Raw genomic sequence first — 20,543 nt, 5'->3', positions numbered from 1 at the left:
TAAACTTCTGACTCTAAAAATTGTTTTTCTCATGGCAATAACTTCTTTGAAAAGAATTGGGGATATGCAGGCTCTGTCTATCTCACCATCCTGCTTAGACTTTGCCCCAGGATTGGTGAAAGTGATTCTGCATCCTCATCCTGATTACCTGCCTAAGGTTCCATTTTCGGCTGTACATCCGGTCACTCTTGAGGCCTTCTGTCCTCCACCGTTCACAACGCCGGAGCAGACCAGTCCGTGCTCTTCAGGCTTACATCCACCGCACTAGCCAGTGGCGTAAGTCAGAGCAACTGTTCGTCTGTTATGGGGGTAGTAACAAAGGAGCAGCTGCCACCAAGCAGACCATGTCTCATTGGGTCAGGGATGCTATTGCTCTTGCTTATGAGGCACGCGGTCAAGCTTCGCCAATAGGTCTTAGGGCTCACTCCACCAGGGGGGTCGCCCCCTCTAGTGCTTTGGCAAGGGGTGCCCCCTTACAACATGTTTGTGATGCGGCAGGTTGGTCCTCTCCGCACACATTCATAAGATTTTATAGTTTGGATGTTCATGCCACTCCAGGCACTCATGTCCTTGAGTCAACGTCACAAGCTAATGTCTGAGGCCTTCTTGCGTTCTTGTTAGCACACCTGCACAACCGTAGGGAGACATTTTCAAGCACGGCGGCGTGGGTATTCTCGTTCCCAATGCGCTGAGCAGCGCAGCATCGATTGTAGCTTTCGAAAGGGAACGTTCCGGGTTACTTAACTGTAACCTTGTTCCCTGAGAAAGCGGAACGAGATGCTGCGCTACTTTGCCGTGCTGAAGATGTCCCAGGACTGCTCTTCAGACAAAATATCCTGATGATGCACCTGTGGCTCATCTATTTATAGCCTTGTGTTGCGGGTGCGCGCCGATGACGTCATCGACCGAGGCTATATTACCTCCGGGTCAATTCTATCGATGTGTTACACACAATATTCACAGCTGGTCACGATTGAAGACGTTCCCAATGCGCTGAGCAGCGCAGCATCTCGTTCCGCTTTCTCAGGGAACAAGGTTACAGTTAAGTAACCCGGAGCGTACTTACTATAAGGTTAGGGTTAGGATGAGGGTTTGGTTTAGAGTTAGTTACATGTAATTATGCATTAGTTATAGTTATCACTTTAGTTACTACATGTTACATGTTTAACATGTCAGTCACATGACAGTCAAACTGATTAACATGACAGTCAAACTGTCCCAATATTAAAAGCCTCACGTTTTTTATTATTTTAATAAATAAATATTTGAAAAATATGGCTGCCAAATCAAAGTCAGGTGATGCAATCATTATGCAAACATAACATAAAGAGGAAATTATATCATAGAGTGGATCCCTGCAAACCCTGATGACTGTGTGTCAAGGTCAATAAGTATCTTAAAATATTAGACAATTTGACCTTTGACAAGGCATGGTTAGTTCAGCTGAGGTAGTTGTAAAAGTCACGTGGTACAACTCACTAAAATATAATGATATAAAAAAAAACTAAATCATGATATTTGCGAAAAAAATACTTTTCACCGTAAACTATGTTTACATTTTTTTTACAATAATGATTAAGATGTGTACCCTTAAAATTTGTTTCTACTTTTTACTTGATGGTTACACCACACTATAATTTTAAAATCATAAAATCGATACTTTTCTTGAATATTATATAACTTGATATAAGAAAATGGTATACATTTTTCAAACCAATATTAATACAAACGTCGCAATTCTAGGAACTTGGAACATGCATTTAAGCTAGATTTGTCATTGACCCATCAAGCTTTGCAATATTTTACGGACAGATAAAAACTGACAGCATTACAGACAATTTACAACCCAGTGCGTCAAAGTGACGAATAAAAATTATTTGTAGTGCAGCCTCTGTTTCCATCAGGTGATGAAATATAGGTGCTGGGTCACTTGGTTTGTATGTGATCACAGTCGGTTTGGCTAAGCTGGGTGGTTTTTGAGTGTGTTGTAACTAGGCATTATGTTGTGTAATGAGGATTGCAAAGAGCTTCTCTTTTTCATCTATTACCTTTTCAGTTCTTTTTGCTTTATCTATCAGTAAGTTTAATTTCTGCTTGCTTATTTTATCTCTGACTCACTTGTGTTCATGTGTTGTTTGTTTGTGACGGTACGTGTGTGTGAATGTGCGTCCGTCCTGCAGCTCTATCAGAGTAACAGGTTTATGGTGGAGTGTGAGGGCCAATGTGACCTCACTACACGTTTGCTCACAGAGGCTGAAGTGGAGCAGGTACTTTCCCTTCACCGCTGATCCAGTGTGGTGTTCGTCAGCAGGAAACCCACCCTTCACTCGACTGACACAAACGCAGACAAACACACTAATACACAGACAGACAACTGCTGATTAAGCAACATTAGATTCTGCATAACATACTCTACACCATTCCAAAAACGTGCAATGTTGCCTAGGTGAATATGCAGTAGCAAAACATTTGCATGCATGTACACGTGTCTTTGCATCTGTCAGTTAGTTCACAGTTGACTTAAATGCAACAAAAGAAATGTGGAAAATAACAACATTATGCGGTTCTCATACATGATAATACATACCATGATATTTGGTATTTGGATGTGAGATTGATGGTAATCACTCGTGTTCTAATGGTATTTGATGCATAACATCAATATTTTAGGATAAAACTGCCATCAGTCTGGCTTCCAAGGTACCATATTCTTTTCCCAAATGATATAGAATAAATTGCAAAAACATGTAACATGTTTACCATGTTAACTTTGTCAAAAGTATTATATATCAACTACTTTATTTCCATTGTATATCAGTGTTATTTTAATATTATTTATATACTATTATACTATTGAATTATGTTTTATATTTATATTTTCAGTCATTATTTACATTTTTAGTTTAGATTTTAGTACATTGAGTGCTTTTTTCATTTTTATTAGTTTAAAAAAAAATATATATTTTAAATAGTTGTCATTTATTAATTAATTAGGTTCTATTTCAGTTTTAGTGTATTTATTTCAGTTAGTAATTGTATTTCTTCAACTTAAACTCATTACAGTTTTTTTCACAGAAAGATTTGTCACCTTTACTTAGTTTTTTCCTAATATTTATATTTTATTTTGTAATAGTTTTAGTTTTAGTTGACAATAGTAACATTGTTGTATATACATATGGTAATCATATAGTAACATGAAATTGTAGCATTTGATACCATGGTACCATCTGAGTACTTTTTTAAAGGTTAGTGCAGTGTCAGTACACAGAGGGTGAGGATCCTGCTGATGGTGGTTTAGTGTGTGTGTGTGTGTGTGTGTGTGTGTGTGTGTGTGTGTGTGTGTGTGTGTGTGTGTGTGTGTGTGTGTGTGTGTGTGTGTGTGTGTGTGTGTGTGTGTGTGTGTGTGTGTGAAGTTCTTTGGATGTATTATTGCTAGGCCATGTCACCTTGCATGTTGTCTTGCAGTTTGCAGAGTGTTTCTAGATTCTTAGCATGTCTAGTCTGGCTGTGGTGCTGTGGGTGTAACATTTGATGTGCGTTTCATTTGGTGGTCTTTTTTGGTGGGATATTTGTGGTTGAGTGGTGGTAAATATTTCAAGGTTTAAGTGAGAAAATTGCTTTACTGTTGCATGTTTTCAGAATTTATGAATTTATCAAGCTCGCGTGCTTCTCTCTGAAACTCTTCAACTAAAATAAATATTTCACACAAAATGCCATTTTGCTCACCAAGGCTGCATTTATTTGATTGAAAATACAGTTAAAACAGTCAAATTATGACATATTTATTAATTTAAAATAATTGTTTTTTTATTGTTTCTTTTATTATTTTCTACTATTATTTTATTGATTCTTATTAATGTCAATGTACAAAACAATTGTGCTGCTTAATTTATTTGTGGAAACTGAAAAAAAAAAGTTTTTATCAATTTAATGCATCCTTGCTGAATAAAAGTATTAATTTCTTTTTTTTAATAATCATACTAACTCCACATTTTTGAACGGTAGTGTGTGTATATCATTATTTATTCACTTAAATGTCATTCCAAACCCATAGTCTGTTGTTTTTGTCCATGGAAACAAAAGGAGAAATTCTAAAGTATCTTTATGCAGTTCTTATAACAGTGACCATTTCTGTCAAGCTAAAATACAGACTACAAACACCATAAATGCAGAATAAAAGTGGTCCATATGACTTGTGCACTCCATTCTTCTAAAGTCTTCTGAAGCCTTACAATAGCAGACAAAAACATAAGTCATTAATCATCGAAAATTCACTGAAGCTTTAAATTCTCTTTGGTTTCCGTGTTACATTCAGAAATGTCACGGCCTTGGTTTTATTCAAATGGGGTTGGAAATACATTAGTATGCTTAAATAATGACAGAGTATTTATTCTCGTGTGAACTAATCATTTAACATATGAGATTATATGAAGATTGTGAACTAAATGATGTGTGTATTTTGCGTGTGTGTGTGTGTAGGTCTGGGAAAAGGGCTCTGACTGCATCACAGTACACGCCATTCGAGTCCTCACCGCCATTATGAGCAACTCGCCCTCTGCCAAGGTATGACATGTCTCCATCGACTCATTTCTCACACCTCCTCTCCTCTCGTTCCTTATGTATGTTTCTCCTAAAGTCTCTGAAAGGTCAGCTTAGAGACGTCGCTCGTTTTATCAGCATGATAAGTCAAAATGCTTGCGTGTGATAAATGTGCCCCTTATGCGTGTGTGGTTAATCTTATCAGCACCTTTGATGTTGTGGTGCAGAACCAGGTCACCCATGGTGACGTTATGACATGCGCTTCCTCCTTTCATTTTATGGTACTTACAGGTCAAAAAAAATTCATAATCCCATGTCCTATTTTTTGTTTATTTTTTCTCTTGAAGTGTATTTATAATCTCAAAGTTTCTTCTATCAAAACTGAAATAAGTTTCAAAACTGAAATAAAGTAGTTTTTTGTGACTAATTTTCAGAATGAAACTTCTACTTCTTTATGTAAATGCCCTCTATTATTATTTGCTAAACTCTTTGCTGTTAGGTCAAATATAGTCTGTGCCGCTCTGTTCTTCTATATCATCATCTTTGCAATACAAACATTACACTGCAGCACAATGAAGATGTATAACTTTTTGTTTTCTCAGTTTTTGCAGCATAGTTTAAATAAATAATCTTGGTGGCCTTGCGTTGTGAAAGCAGTTTACATAGTGGACTGGACTTTTTTATTTAACTTGAATTTAAAGTAAGATTCTGTTGTTGTTTTTTATGATATTCCCCACTTGGAAAATATTTCTACTTTATATAATACCTTTTGTGTTTTGGTTTATTTTGGGTAACTGGGTGGGAAAAACTCCCATTGTATTCTGTGCGTGTTCAATTGTAATGTAACTGGTTTTGAATGGTTTGTCTTCCCAGGAGGTATTTAAGGAACGAATTGGCTACTCACAGTTGTTCGATGTGTTGAAAAGTCAAGGACAGCCCACCAAAAGACTCCTGCAGGAGCTGATGAACATGGTAAGTGAGAGGAGACTAAAGGCCTCATTATACTTCTGCGTCGGACCTACGCCGGAGCCTATACGCCGTAGGCAACGTGTTGGTTTTAATTTATACTTCTGCGTTGTTGTCCGCGTTGACGCGCACCTAGGGAGCATGTGAAACCCAGAGGGAGGGGTTCTGGCAGACCAATCACAGCGCTTGAAATTGTAGAATTGACGCGTTGTTACATTTTTGGAGTGGTGCACGTCAGGGTACGCCGAAGGGTACGCGCGCTACACACAGCCTACGACGTAGCTACGGCGGCAGTTCGACGCAGAAGTATAAATAGGCCTTAAGGCCAATTTATACTTCTGCGTCGAGTGTACGCCGTAGTGTACGTCGTAGGCTACGCACGTAGGGGACGCCGTCGTGAGCATTTATACTTCTGCGAATGTCTGTGTTGCTCTGCAGTTACACCGCCGAAACACTAGTTGGCGCGGGTGGGTTTTAATGTTCCACTGTGTTTACATTCCTCGCGGCTGTTTTGAGTTTAGGTTTCTACGAGCAATGGCGACTGAAGGAGTCATACAGATGGCTGTATTTCCGCACTTCTTCAAGCAATCTCTCGGTCACTTGGTCTATTTCCATGGCTCTTCACTGATCTTCGGAATTTAAAAATGGCGGGCGGGCGGTGCAGAGTGCAGAAGATCATTCCGGAAATGCGTAGGAGGAAACGCGATGCTATCCAGCCGACCAATCACAGATCTTGCGGTCCGCGTCGCCGCGACGTGTAGTTACATTTTTGAGGAGGTGCGCGTCAGGGTACGTCGAAGGGTACGACGTATGGTACACGTCAATGCGTATGCTACGCCGTACCTTCTACGCGCACCCGACGCAGAAGTATAAATTGGCCTTTAAGGCTGTTATTTTATACCCTTCCCTTACTAACTTCCCTTCGTCTCATTCACTCGGATGTACGTCATTGCTTACGTTGCACAAGTGCCCACTACTGGCGGAACCCTTGCAATATGCAAAATGAAACACCCTAAGCCCTTGATCACTTGGAATCCGCAATTATTATTTACATTTAAGAATATGTTTTACGCTCCATTCTATAGGCCTGTGTGTATGCTTGGGCTGTTTTTCTTGTTTTTTGTTGAAAATATAAAAAATTACACAAACTAAAATAACAGTACAATAAACTATACCAGTCAGCTTAAGGTAACTACAAGTATTATGTGGTTAAATGGCAAATTAACTAATATCATGCACTAGAGTTGTGTCGTGTCGGGTGGGGGTAAATTAAGCGTGATCTGCTGTGACGTCACAGTCGTGTTGCATTGTGGTCTATGGATCTGCCTGAAGTTTGCATATTGAGGAGACTCGCTACCTCGATCAAAATTGAGGGGTCAAGGGTCTGTCCAAATAAATTTCCTCACCCACTTGATGAAGTTACGAAGAGGGTCACCTCATGGGGGCGGCCATCTTGAGATCACATGACTAGCCAAATTCCGTAATATTTGAATGGGATTCAATTTGAGTGGTCAAATTTTTTTTCAAAGTAATAATTTATTCAATAATAATTATATTAAAAGCCTTCTGAAGAAATACAGTAGCAACTGTGTGAAGAACTGCATGAAAGTTGTCCCTGTAAAAGGTAATTTGATATATGATGTGTGTTAGTGTTTAGGCTTCTTGTTATTTTACCTGTAAAGCGCATTGGTCAGCTTCTGTTGTTGTTAAATGTTCTATAGTAGGGATTCTCAATCCCGGTCCCGGAGGACTCCCAACACTGCACATTTTGGATGGCTTTGACTCACATTTAAAAAAATGCTTCACATTCAAATATAACTGCTTCCATCCTATATAGTAAAATGAGTAACATGTCCGCATTCAAAGTATTCCAAAAATAGTAGATGGAAAATCGAATGTTTCCACCAAGATTCTGAAGTGTGCATCCGATGGACACTTTACTATCCCACTAGGCCACAGGAGAAGAGTCTTAGTTAGTTTTCGGAAATTGTGGAGAACATGACGGATATTGAAGGTCACCAGTCGTTAAAGCTACACATATAGTATTTTTTATATAAATACTATAATACTCTGTAAAATAACACTGAATTCATACTACACACATGCATACTTATAAAACGTCAAACAAGTTCTTCATCAAATGCAGTTTTTGGATCATTCAAGAATCATGACTGAAGTCACTGTGCTATCAAAAAACTTGTATCCTTCCTTACATCATTTTTTTTCATTTTTTTTCTTCTATCTCTCAGGCTGTTGAAGGAGAGTATTCCCAGGCCATGCAATTGGGCATCAGTAACGAACAGCCTTTGCTCCTGCTTCTACAGTGGTTGCCTGATCTGGGCTCTCGCTCTCTGCAGCTGCTGGTGTCCCAGTGGCTGGCGGCCGTGTGTAGAGGAACTCTGTCCTGCCGCACTGTAGCCGTCGAGGCGGGCTTAGTGGGCGCTCTGCTGGAGGTGCTTTCCGAACCCCCGGAGCGGCTTGACCGGCAGTGTGCGGACGCCCTCCTGGGCTTGCTTCAAGACTTGGGATCTCTTTCTTTACGGCCCTGTGAACTGAAGAGTCTGCTGAAGCTCTTGCGGACTGAGCCAGGCGCACCCCCTCACCCGTACTGCGGGCGCGTTGTAAGGGTGCTCTCCGCCATGGCAGCCCGTGGGGAGGGTGGGTGCAGCGCCTTGCAGTATTTTGACCTTATACCCCCTATGGCGGGTATTATGGTGCCAGCTATACAACGCTGGTCAGGGAGTGCGTTTGCTTTCCATGCCTGGCTGTGCCTCAACACGGACTTTCCTCCACCCCAGCACTACTACTCAGAATCCCACCTGACAAACCCGGATAATGCAGTTCGCATGGCCAAGGGACCACGCAGGAAACAGCTTTACAGGTTTAAATTACATCTTTATAATGTTTTATTTTTATTTTATTTTATTTTATTTTATTTTATTTTATTTTTATTTTTATTTTTATTTTTATTTTTATTTTATATATATATATATATATATATATTATTATTATTATTATTATTATTATTATTATTATTATTATTATTACAATTTAAAAGAACTGAACTTAATAGATTTTAAAATGTTATTTATTATTGTGATGGCAAAGCTGAATTTGCAGTATCATTACTCCATTCTTCAGTCACATGATCCTTCAGAAATCATTCTAATATGCTGTTTTGCTGCTCAAGAAACATTTCTTATAATCACAGTTGAAAATGGTTGTGCTAATACCATTAAGCAAATACTTTTATGCTAATTATAAAAAATTATATTAAAATAAATTCCGGGGTTTTTTTTCTAAATAAATAAAAAAACACTAAAAACTTTGATGTCACAGCTGAGTTTAGGCATCACAACATTATTATGTACAACATTACATATTACCTTTGTCAATGTGTGTGTAAACATGTATATCATGCATCTGCAGTATTTGATCATTTTAATGTGTCTGCATCAATTAATTACAACTTAGGAATTTAACTATAACAGCAATTTTACTACTGAGGTTTGAATCAGAGATGACATGTGTCTTAGCTCTCTCATGACCGTCATTTGTTTACAATTATATGTTGCAAACAAAATCATATCGAGTAAGCTGTGAATATTCAATATATTTCCCACAAAATATTTTTACATATTGTGTACCTGTATGAGTCTAGTACATTTGTACTAATCTATAACAAAAAAATACAAGATTCTGTACTAGTGTGTGTATTTATACATTTTAAAGCCGTTGTGTCCTGTGTGCAGTTTCTTCACAGCAAGCGGAACTGGCTTTGAAGCTTTTTTCACCACAGAAGAAGTTTTGGTGGTTGCAGTATGTACCAAAAAAGAATACATGGCCGTTTCCTTGCCAGAACACCCATTCAATGACTGTGCCTGGGTTAGTAATCTTGCAGATAACTCACACACACATTAACATTATATGAAGAGAAGACTGAGAACTTGTATGAAACTAAAAATATTGCTCAAAATGGTAGTGGAAAGAAAGTTCCTTTGAGTTATATATATTAAAAAAATGTCTGTCACATGTATTGTTGCTTAAGTATTAGCTTAAGCTAACTTTATGATACCTATATCAGATTTTATTGCTGAATTGACATAATATTGAAATATAATATTGAAAAACTGTTTTTCCCCATTTAAGTAGATAGGAGATTGGACTTGTATCCTACATAGGAAACAGCAGTTTTAGTTATTTTAGTATTTAAACTTAAAATTATTTTATTTCAGTCATTTGCCAAGGCAACATTTATTTCATTTACCAAAAATGATTTTTCATAGTTTTAGTTGACAATAACAACACTGGTAATGTAAAGTTGGATCTGCACAAGTCCACTGTCTATATGCAAAGTCTCATTCTTACCCTTCTTTTCTTCACTCTAGCACTCAGTCGCCATAGTTCACGTTCCTGGCCGTCGACCTTTTGGACAGAATGTGGTCACTGTTTATGTGGATGGAGAGCTGTGTAAAACAGCACCCTTGCGCTTTCCTTCTCTGAATGAGGTGAGTAAGTTTTATTGTTTGCGGTATTTTTTGTTTTGTTTTTAATGTTTAGTTTTATTGATTTTTTTGACTTTCAACGTTTCAGCCTTTCACTTCCTGCTGCATTGGATCAGCTGGACACCGGACTACTACCACTATGACTACCTCTCCAACCTTGACCAACCCGTCCCACTCGCCCTCCGAGATGGCATTTGCAGCTCACACTGGGCCGCCTACCCTTGCACGCTCCCAGTCCTTCCCAGCATCCTTTGCAGCAGCCACAGGGGGGAGGCCAGGTTTGAGTCGTGACAGTCCAGTCCACACCATCCCGGCAGGGCTTCAGGACACGGCATGGGGTTCGCCTACATCACTGGGTGGTCTTTTAGCCACGGCGTTCATCTGCCATGAAGCTCTGCAGCCTGCTCAGGCGCGAGCCTTGTTCACTGCAGGTATGAATGAGACATTCCCACATATAAAGCATTAATTCACGGCTCCAACCACAAAGAAACAAGCGTTAAATATGTCTATCTCTGTTTCTCTCATTCTGCTTTTAGGTCCCAATAACGTATCTCTTTTCAAAGCTGATGGTGAGCCGTCAGAAGTCAACAGTAAACTAGTGCTATACTATACCCCACAGGTAATTATCCTCTCATTAATCAATACACATTTTGTATATTTATAATAATAGTAATATAAAATAAATATAATATAAAGTTAGGTTCAAAAGTCTAAAGTAATATTATATATATAGATTTTTTGTGTAAAAAAAAATCTAAATCCTAAAACTTTATTTCCAAGTTTATCAAATATTTTGAATCCCTGTTGATTTTCAGTTGTGACCCCACTGTATATTTTATGACAATAATATCTACTGGCCTTATATCGAAGGATTGCCCACATTCTTTTGTCTTGTAGGCCTTTAAGAGTCAGATCTGCTTGGATCTGTCCCCGAATCATCTGTACGATGGCAGGTTGACTGGTCACAGAGTGGTGAACTGGGACGTCAAAGTATGTGCCTGTCACTGAGCTTTATTGTCTTTTAAGATCAGAATGATTTATCTATTCCTGACACCAGTACGGCCATTTGTGTGTACCAGTGTTTGTGTATTCAACACATTCTTCTGGAACAAAGCTTATGCTCACACATCCCTGCAGGAGAAGTAACCGCTTATTAAGTTTTATTATCTTGTCTAATGTGTAGGATGTGCTGAGCTCAGTAGGTGGGATGGGGGCTCTCTTGCCTCTGTTGGAGCAGGTATGTTTACTGGATAGGGGCGAGACTGTAGGTCAGGAGACTTCAGATCTTCTCGGGCCAGAGCTCACGTCCTCCAGGGGTCCTGCCGGCATGCTGCTGCCACTGGGGAAGTCATCTGGTTAGTACTCACATTCTCTCTCTCACACTCTCTTTCTCTCTCTCTCTCTCTATCTGTATATCTGTCTGTCTGTGTCACTAAGTGTAAATCTAAAAACAAAAATGCTCATTGAAAGGAAACATTTTAGACGGATTTAAGAGTTTTTTTGCATCTGAAGTCTTCATGTATGTATGTGTGTATGTATGTATATATATATATATATATATATATATATATATATATATATATATATATATATATATACATACATACACGCATAGATACATATGTGTGTATGTGCGTGTATATATAGAACTTGGTAGTATTTGTTGGAAAATAAACAAATCATTGTTTTACAGTAATTGTAGAGATAAATACGTTTTATTTTTTGTAATGCATATAAAAAATGACATTATATTACAGGACTTTGAACCCAGATGAGAATCACCATTGAGAATTACAAACAGACTTCGACTTAAAACATTTTGACGCATTAAAGTGAAACATCATTTAATTCTCATTTAAATAATGTCACAATGAAAAAATATATTAATGGTCCTAAAATAATCCAACTTATTTTAATGGAAGTCTGCAGCATTACAGAATGAACTATTAACATATTTTTATGTGGCGCTTTGAGCTGCTTAGCACATTGATGATGTAAATTTTCTGTAATTGCTGTATGAGTCACCATTGATATTTTCTGAGCATGCTGTTTTTGCTCTGAGTTAGTGATTCATGTAGTTGTGTTTAAGTGTTTGTGTGTGTGTATATGCCTGCGCAAGAGGCTGAAGGCAAGATTGTGTTTTTCGTGTTCTGTTATTAAACTTTTATATTTCCTTTGGCTGTTGATTTCTCATCTAATGCTGCTGTTGCAGTTATTTGTCAATGGTGCACTTCACTGATATAAAACCAATTGCTGGTGTGTGTGTTTGTGTGTTAGAGGGCCGTTTAGAGAAGAACAGTGTGGCAGCGTTTTTGCTGATGATTAAGAACATGCTGCGCAACCACCCGGCCAATCAGGAGAGTCTGCTCCAGTGCCACGGGCCGCCCATCATCGGAGCCATGCTCGGCAAGGTACGCACACACACGCACGCTGGTCAATAGAGAGGGCGTCTGGAGGTCTAACAGTGTCTTCAAGGCGTAGCATCCTGTTAGGAAACACTTGTGCTAACAATCTCATGGTATTACACAATATACACACAACCACAGTTTCACATGCTTTAAGGTTTTATCTGGTGCCAGGAATCTTTCAAGAAATGAACAAGCAGTGTTTGAGCGTCTGGCGTAAATGCATTCAAATCAAGAGTTCACATGTGTAGCAAAACAGCACAATCCAACTTCTGTGTGACATTTAACGGAATCAATATAAAGAAAAGCTGCATAGTTGTCTTTACAAAGATCAGTTACTAGGCACGTGATATTAATAAGGTAGTTTGATTAGAAGTTGATAAGTGAAAATGATACAGCATGTAATTAAACAGCAGCTGAAGTTGATAGAAACAGATGCTGATCTGCTGCGGAACAGCAGTGGCTTATATTGTTCCACTGATTTAAAAGTCGTATCTAATCTGCTTCTGATGTACTGTGACTTGACAGGCCTGTGAAGTCCTTTGAAGAGAGTTTCTTGAGTTTGAGAGTTGAAAAGCACGCACGCACGCACACACACACACACACACACAGTTACGTAAGTATACCATCCTCAGGCATTAATATTCAGGCTGTCAATTATATACATTAATGTAGGACAAGCATTAAATTAAATTTAACTTAAAAATATATAAAAAATAAGAAAAAAGAGATCCACACACGAATATATCCGGGCCAAAAAGCCCACGGGATTTTATTGTCCAGAAGCCTATTTAAAAAAAAATTTTTTTATTTTTTTTATTGCTCACCAAGGCTGCATTTATTTGATCAAAAATACAGTAAACGGTATAATATTGTAAAATATCATTACAATATTATTACAAAAAACCTCTTTCTTTATTTTAATATATTTAAAAAACTTATTTATTCCTGTGATAGCTATGCTGAATTTTCAACATCATTACTCTAGTCTTCAGTGTCACATGATCCTTAAGAAATCATTATAATATGCTGATTTGGTGTTTAAGGAAAATGTATTGTCATTATCAATAGCTATGTTTCCATCCAAAGTTCTGAATTTAACTTGTGCGCAAAATTGAAATATTGCATAAAACATTGGCGAATAAAGCACAGTTTCCATCATGTGGTTAAGAGAATTTTTTTTTTTATTCCTCGGAAATTGGTTCAAAATTTCTGTAATAAAAGTGGAAGTTGCTGCAATCAGGGAAGCCACTGAGGCTCTTTTTTCCTACATCATAGATGACTTTGCACAGGCAAAATGCAATACAAAATTGCGTTCAGATGCCTGGTGTTTGGGAACACAATCATGTGAGGCAATTCTGGGAGGCCGTTATACCAAATCATTCTGATGACAGACTTTGGTTCAGGCATTTCAGAATGATCAAACCAACATTTGAGATGCTGTCCAACGAGATCGGTCCACTGGTTAATCCAGTTATCCAATCACATCCATTGTTGAGGCAAAGTCACAAGACTTTTTTTGTCAATTGAGCGTTGACAATTTTGAGCATTGAGTCAATTGAGCATTGAGTGCTTTTTTAATGCACATTTTTAGAATTTATAAACATCTTGGTGTTTCCATCCAGCATTTTTAATTTTTTTTGCTATATCCCAAAATGCGCATAAAATAGGTGGATGGAAATATAACAAATTTTAATTTGATTTATATTTATTAGTAAAAAAAAAATATATATATATATATAATACAAAACAAAAACATCCAAGCAAGCCTCCTGATACATATGTAAAGTAGGTAAAAGAGAGTTTCCCTACCATCAGAGCAACTCAAGATTGAATTGAGGCGCTATGCAACAATTAAATTTGTGCGTCTCATGTTTAATTTAACCATAAATGAGACATTTCTAAATATTTTAATGTTTTTCACAGCAAATTTTGAAATATGCAAATAATGTGATAAATCGTCATATCATTTAAAGGTGCAGCAAGCGATTTCTGAGAAACAATGTTGATATTTGAAATCGACACCAAAACAAGCACACCCCTCCCTTCATTGCTCAGTCCTCAAAATAACGAACATGCTTTGCAACACAGGCAACAACTAACAGCTGGCGCAAGTATGGATGAATCAGCTGTGATTAAACAACAGCATATCTTGGTTCCATGAAACAGCAAAAAAACAATGTTACTCTCGTATCAGGCAGAAACTTCAGGCCTTCCCACTCTCTAATGTCTCTTCACCGTTGGAGAGCTTTTCCAATATTAGTGCGGGTCCTAAAGCTCTTGCCTGATTGTAACCCTTCTTCTTACAATTTTATTCCTCTGACCTTCTCCTCTTTTGTAATGTCTCTCAGCCATCTCTCTTTCTACAGTCTTTCTACAAATGTCCCTCTTGCTCTCTCTCTCCTCTCCCATCATGAGCGTATACATATATTGATGATTGGCTACAAGGATGTTTTGGTGCTCTGTGGATCGGTCCAATCCACATTGTTTTTTTCTCCCATTTACACAGCCAGGACTATGTAGAAACAACACACATACGCAAATATTCACAAAATTGTTTGTTTAGGTGTTGATTTCAATTTCTCAGAAATCACTTTAGTTAATTTGATTACAAATTGATGGATGGCTATAATAACTACAAACGCTTTCTGATCGTATTTGTCTTTTCCAGGTCCCCAGCAGTATGATGGACATGAGCGTTCTGATGGCCTGTCAGTTCCTGCTTAAGCAGGTGTCCAACGAGGGCAACAACGCCCTCCTATCACAACTGTACCAGTACCTGCTCTTTGACTTCAGGATCTGGAGCCACAGCCACTTTGCTGTCTGTCTTGGTAAAAAAAACACATCAACAACCACGACATATCACAATAGCATAAGCCATTGTTTTTTAACTGTTTGGCATTAAATGCAAATAACAATCAGGTCCTAAAGGAATAGTTTACTTAAAAAGGATACGTCTGTTATTATTTACCTGATTATGTCATTTCGAACCCCTTTCTCTGAATTTATGTTGCTTTGTAGGTCATGTGCAGTACCTAACCACTGTCATCAATGAAGGCAAGCTAAGAACGCGCAAGAGGTACGGTGTTCAATACATCCTGGACTCGATTCGGTCACACTACAGGTGCGTTCAGATTTAAATTGTACTATTATGATTTTGGTGATAGATCCAAGTAAAAATTAAACATGTAAAGCTGATGTAATTTTTTTGGGGGTCGACAGTGCGGAGAAGGATGGCAGTCCTCTGTCTGAAGAGAGGCGGACGGTGCAGATCTCTCTTTTCTCTCTGCTGAAGGACCTTCTGAAATCTCCCACTGCTGAGGAGCTGCACAGTATATTAGCCTACGCTGCTATAGTGCAGGATGAGCAACAGGTGAACCACAGTAGCTCTGTTTTAAAGTGTAGTGATCTGTAGCTGCCTTCAAAAGCAGTATTCTAACTCCCATGGAAACTCATAAGAGACAGAAAAATAGCTGTTAGTAGTCAGACACTGGTAGGTTGACTTCCTGAAAAGAGTAAACGGTGTCTGTTTGTGTCAGATCCTTGTTTATTTAAGTATCTCAATCAGCCTGACACATTAGATCAATCAATGGTGCTATTTTTGGGGCGGGACTATATTTGCCCAACCAATGGAATTTATTTAACCCTAGAATGCATAAAGAGGGTCAAATTGACTAAATAATATATGATTTGTAGATTTCTTCAATAAAAAAATAATAGTAATAATAATAGTGAATCTAATTCTGTATTATTCAAGTATAAAAATATTTCTCAGAAATGTCAATTTCATAGGAACAGGAAAATATGACATTTTTGTATGACCACCGCAGGTTTACATAAAGAGGGTCAAACTGACCTATAAATAATTGCTTGGCATGCCATGGATTGCACATTTATCATTAATTAAAACTAAAACCATAGAAAACATTTCCAGTATTTGAAATAAATTAACATTAACTTCAATTAAATTAAATTAAATATGAAAAAATTCAAACGTATTTTATTTCAGCTAGTTGCACCATTTCTCATTTTCATTTAAAGGGATACTTTACCGGTTTTTCATATTAAACTATGTTATTCCCTTAACTAAGATGAGTTGATACATACCTCTCTCGTCTCCGTGCGTGCACTAGATCGCTTTGTCTTGCGGCGAAACTTTGTTAGCACTTAGCTTAGCCCAGTTCATTCAATATGGGCCAAGCAGAGAAGCTACCAAACACCTCCACGTTTTCCCTATTTAAATACAGTTACTCGCGTAGTGTAACTCGACCTAGGACTGTGACACAAAACAAAACGTTGCGCTTTTCTAAGCGTGTAAAATGGATAACTATATTGTATGGCGGAATACCATAGCAAGTGCTTGTAAGCACTTCGACTTCGGCGCAGTAATATCTTCACTAGAGGGAGCGGGGGCCGGTGAGAGGATTTTTCACGAGTGAAGATATTACTGCGCCAAGTCGAAGTGCTTACAAGCACTTGCTATGGTATTCCGCCATACAATATAGTTATCCATTTTACACGCTTAGAAAAGGACTGATTGGAGGTAGCTCGCCATGACTCGTTCCCATATCGCTTCTTTTGCGTGCTCAAGTTCGTTATTTCAAATGTAGGCGTGCGGCAACCGGCGAGCGCGCTCATAATAGAAGCGATGCGGCTGTTTTTTCCAGGCGGAGCGAGATGAAAAAATCTAAACTTTTTTTCAAGAACAAGAACCAACCGATCAGCTTCACCCTCTCCGTAACAACACTGAAAGCTCAGTCAACATGAAGGATGGGGGTGCACCCAAACATTACAGGTGTTTTTCTCTTCTCCGTAAATAAATCTCGTAGCAGAGCTACAGCAAGCGTTTATCGGTGGTGGAAATCCATTAGTCACTAAAACTTCTTTGTTGTTGTGGAGAGCGCAGTGCATGGTTGCATAGCAACGACAGACGCCACGGGAAAATCGGACCGAATTTTACTATTAATAATCAAAGATAAGCTAATGTGCATTGTAAATGTCAGTAATTTATCTTTTTTTGACTCATTCTTTTTATAAAAAATTATTTAAAGGCTGAAATATGTAAGGTTTATCTTTTTATAAAACCTTTTTTGTCAAAACTTTGTTTGACCTTGTAACTGTTAGTAGATAACATGTTGCAAGACACTTTTAAAATCTGACCATAATTTTTAATGTTATGATTTTAATGTTTATGTAAACAAAAAGTGCATATTGATGCCAATTTTATTTGTTATTTGCTGGTTAATGTGTCGTGTAGGTCTTAAATTTCAATCTTTATGGTCTTAAAATGTCTTAAAAAGGTCTTAAATTTGACTTACTGAAACCTGCATGAACCCTGATTTAAAGTTTAAGTACTAAAATGAATAACTAAAACTAAATAAACTGAAACTTAACAAACTTAACAAAAACTATTCAGACCTATTTGAAAAACAAAAACTAATAAAAATTTTAAAATGTTAAAAATTATTATGAAATATTATTAAAAAATAATAACAACAAAATGACTAAAACTTCAACTTCAATTAAATTTACAATAGAAAATATAAAAATAAAATCTAATTGAATATATTGAGAAAAACTGTAATAGTATATCAATGTTACTAAAATAACACTGACACAACATTTAGATTTGTCACTGTCAATTTAATATTTTACTTTGGAAAATACAGAAAGCCATTACTGAAGATTTTAAGACAAATTCTTATAATTTTATTACAGTGAAAAATAAAGATTAAAACAAACTCTTTTCTTTAAATGATTTTTTATTTTTCATTTATTATTATGGGAATATTCTGGTAGGACTAGAGCTTTCAGAGTCGTGACTGAATATTCTCTCTCTCTCTCTCTCTCTCTCTCTCTCTCTCTCTCTCTGAAGTTGATCAGTATTCTGGATGTGTTATACACTGTGTTGAGGAGTTCTCCTCATCCACGTGAGCAAGCTGTGACGGTTCTTCTGGATCGAGGGGTGGAGCAGCTCTACTGTCTGCTGCTCAAACACAACTATGGCGACGAGGCTCGTGAGAGATTATTCCGGGTGAGAAACACTTTAAATGGTGCAGAAATCATTGCAGTAAGGCATGTTTTGAGTCATTGAAATCATCACGATGAGATCAATTTCTTTCAGCGTGATATTAACACATGTCTTCTGCTCTTCTGCAGGTCATGTATAAAGTCCTGAAGAGTGAGCGTGTACCTGAGCGCAATAAACTGCGCATCAAACTTAAGGACTCCAGTTACCTTGGGCTGGTCTGCTCCTTTGGAGACGTCCCCATCACCATGACAACTGTGCGCTGTCTGTATGAGCAGGTGCTCGCCACAGGTAAACTGAAGAAAAGGTGGGCAGTAGTTTTCAACTTATGCTTCAGGTGTTGATTGGTCTGTTTTGTTGTCTGTTTTGTGCAGATCCCAATCCTAATTTTAGAGACCTGTTGGCAGTGGCATATCTGTCCCATCGCGCCGACCTTAGTGTTCGACTAGATATTTGTCGTAAGGTGAGTGAATGCTGAAAAAATTGCTAAAACCACCCTCTGCTGGTTGGCTGGTCTTGTCAGCCTGGTCATAGCTGGTTTATGCAGGCTAGTTTTATAGGGTTTTTGACCACTTCTATATCTGGTCCGTTTGGTCTTAGCTGGTCAACCTGGAAGATCAGCTGCCCAACCAGCTAACTTGGCAGGGCTTGGAGACCAGCTTGATCAGCTTAATAATCAGCTTGCTTGTTTGTTTGTTTGTTTGTTTGTTTGTTTGTTTGTTTGTTTCCCAACAGGATCAGGGAAAATTATTTTCCCTTTTAGTGAAATGAAAAGTATTAATGATAAGCTTACCCTTATGAAGATGTAACTATGGTTTTGCTACACAAACCATAGTTTAACCATAGTATTTGTAGTAAAACTGTGGTTATACAAATGGTAATCAATCCGCCTAAAAAAACATGGTTACTACACTATTACTATGGTAAAACCATTGTTAATTTTTGTAAGGGTATTTTAAGATGTGTTGTAGCTTTTCCCTTTCTTTGTGTTTGTCAGTTAGCCTTTGGTTAGCAAAATTGGTAAGCCTACCACCTTAGCATAGCGATAACTGGTTAAGAAAAGCTCTTTTGATCATTTAGAACAATATTTCATAATAATAACTAAGTACGTTCATGATCATGCATTACAAACCAAAATGGGATAAGATTGTGCTTTCAGTTAGCCTTTGTGGTTAACAAGCTTGCTAACAGTTTTGCTTGTTAGCTTACCATAATTGGTTAAGAAAGGTTATTTTGATTAGCTACATTTACATTTAGCAGACGCTTTTGTCCAAAGCGACTTACAAATTGGGACTAAATTAAGCAAGTCATCGTGAAGAGGCAAAAAACAACGCAAGAAGTGCTCAAAATACGAAGTTCAGGCATTATTCAGAGTAGCATAAGCCCGATAAGCGAGAATTTACAGGAAAATATATATATATATATATATATATATATATATATATACACATATACTTTTTTTTTTTTTTTTTTGAGGTTAAGTGCTCACGGAAGAGAAGAGTTTTCAGCTCTTTTTTGAATGTTGTCATGGATTCTGCATTCCGGATGCCGGTGGGGAGATCATTCCACCAGCATGGAACTGTGAATGAGAATGTTCTGGAAAGTGATTTTTTGGCTCTCTGTGATGGGACCACGAGACGTCGCTCGTTGACCGATCGAAGGCTTCTGGTAGGGATGTAGACTTGTAGGAGTGAGTGAAAGTAGGAGGGAGCTGAGCCTGTGACAGATCTGGAAGCAAGCGTCAGTGCCTTGAACTTGATGCGAGCAGAGAGAGGTAGCCAGTGCAGTGAGATATTGTCACACCCTGGAGGTGTCCAGCTAGAGCAAGATATCACAATAAAAAGAAAAAAAATCATAGTTACCGTTTCAACATTTGACTCACATCATCTTATCAAGTTCACACCGCCGAACAAAACGAATCTATCAGGTATTTCACAAGTTTTAATGGAAGATGCATTCCATCTGACAATATAGATTCCCTTGCAAAATACAACACAGTGACGGTGCATATTTAAAACTGCAAAACCAAACCTATTTCTAAACATACACATACATACTCATCTAAATGACTAATTAGTATATTAATTAATTAACATTTCT

General features: G+C 37.8%; 1 protein-coding gene across 4 annotated transcripts in view; it reads left to right on the top strand.

Annotated features, from left to right (window-relative positions):
• The window catches only part of nbeal2 (neurobeachin-like 2), an 87,657-nt gene that overhangs the window by 37,479 nt on the left and 29,635 nt on the right, over nucleotides 1–20,543 (top strand). For 3 of the 4 annotated variants that reach the window (XR_014200664.1, XM_082149948.1, XM_082149949.1), the window contains 17 exons: nucleotides 2,181–2,267; nucleotides 4,480–4,563; nucleotides 5,413–5,511; nucleotides 7,755–8,386; nucleotides 9,258–9,390; nucleotides 9,894–10,013; nucleotides 10,099–10,441; nucleotides 10,547–10,629; nucleotides 10,908–11,000; nucleotides 11,194–11,365; nucleotides 12,288–12,421; nucleotides 15,087–15,246; nucleotides 15,437–15,539; nucleotides 15,638–15,788; nucleotides 18,291–18,449; nucleotides 18,575–18,734; nucleotides 18,818–18,906. Coding sequence is in view for 3 of the 4 variants with exons in the window: in XM_082149948.1 (XP_082006074.1) it covers nucleotides 2,181–2,267; nucleotides 4,480–4,563; nucleotides 5,413–5,511; nucleotides 7,755–8,386; nucleotides 9,258–9,390; nucleotides 9,894–10,013; nucleotides 10,099–10,441; nucleotides 10,547–10,629; nucleotides 10,908–11,000; nucleotides 11,194–11,365; nucleotides 12,288–12,421; nucleotides 15,087–15,246; nucleotides 15,437–15,539; nucleotides 15,638–15,788; nucleotides 18,291–18,449; nucleotides 18,575–18,734; nucleotides 18,818–18,906 (2,802 nt within the window). In the remaining variant the exon portion in view is untranslated. The remainder of the gene's footprint in view (nucleotides 1–2,180; nucleotides 2,268–4,479; nucleotides 4,564–5,412; nucleotides 5,512–7,754; nucleotides 8,387–9,257; nucleotides 9,391–9,893; nucleotides 10,014–10,098; nucleotides 10,442–10,546; nucleotides 10,630–10,907; nucleotides 11,001–11,193; nucleotides 11,366–12,287; nucleotides 12,422–15,086; nucleotides 15,247–15,436; nucleotides 15,540–15,637; nucleotides 15,789–18,290; nucleotides 18,450–18,574; nucleotides 18,735–18,817; nucleotides 18,907–20,543) is intronic. The other variant, XM_082149950.1, reaches the window with a different exon arrangement.

This window comes from Leuciscus leuciscus (assembly GCF_965113295.1).
Source record: "Leuciscus leuciscus genome assembly, chromosome: 20".
Lineage (NCBI taxonomy): Eukaryota > Metazoa > Chordata > Actinopteri > Cypriniformes > Leuciscidae > Leuciscus > Leuciscus leuciscus.
The sequence above is the reverse complement of the archived record's forward strand: the minus strand, read 5'-3'. Positions and strand labels throughout refer to the sequence as shown.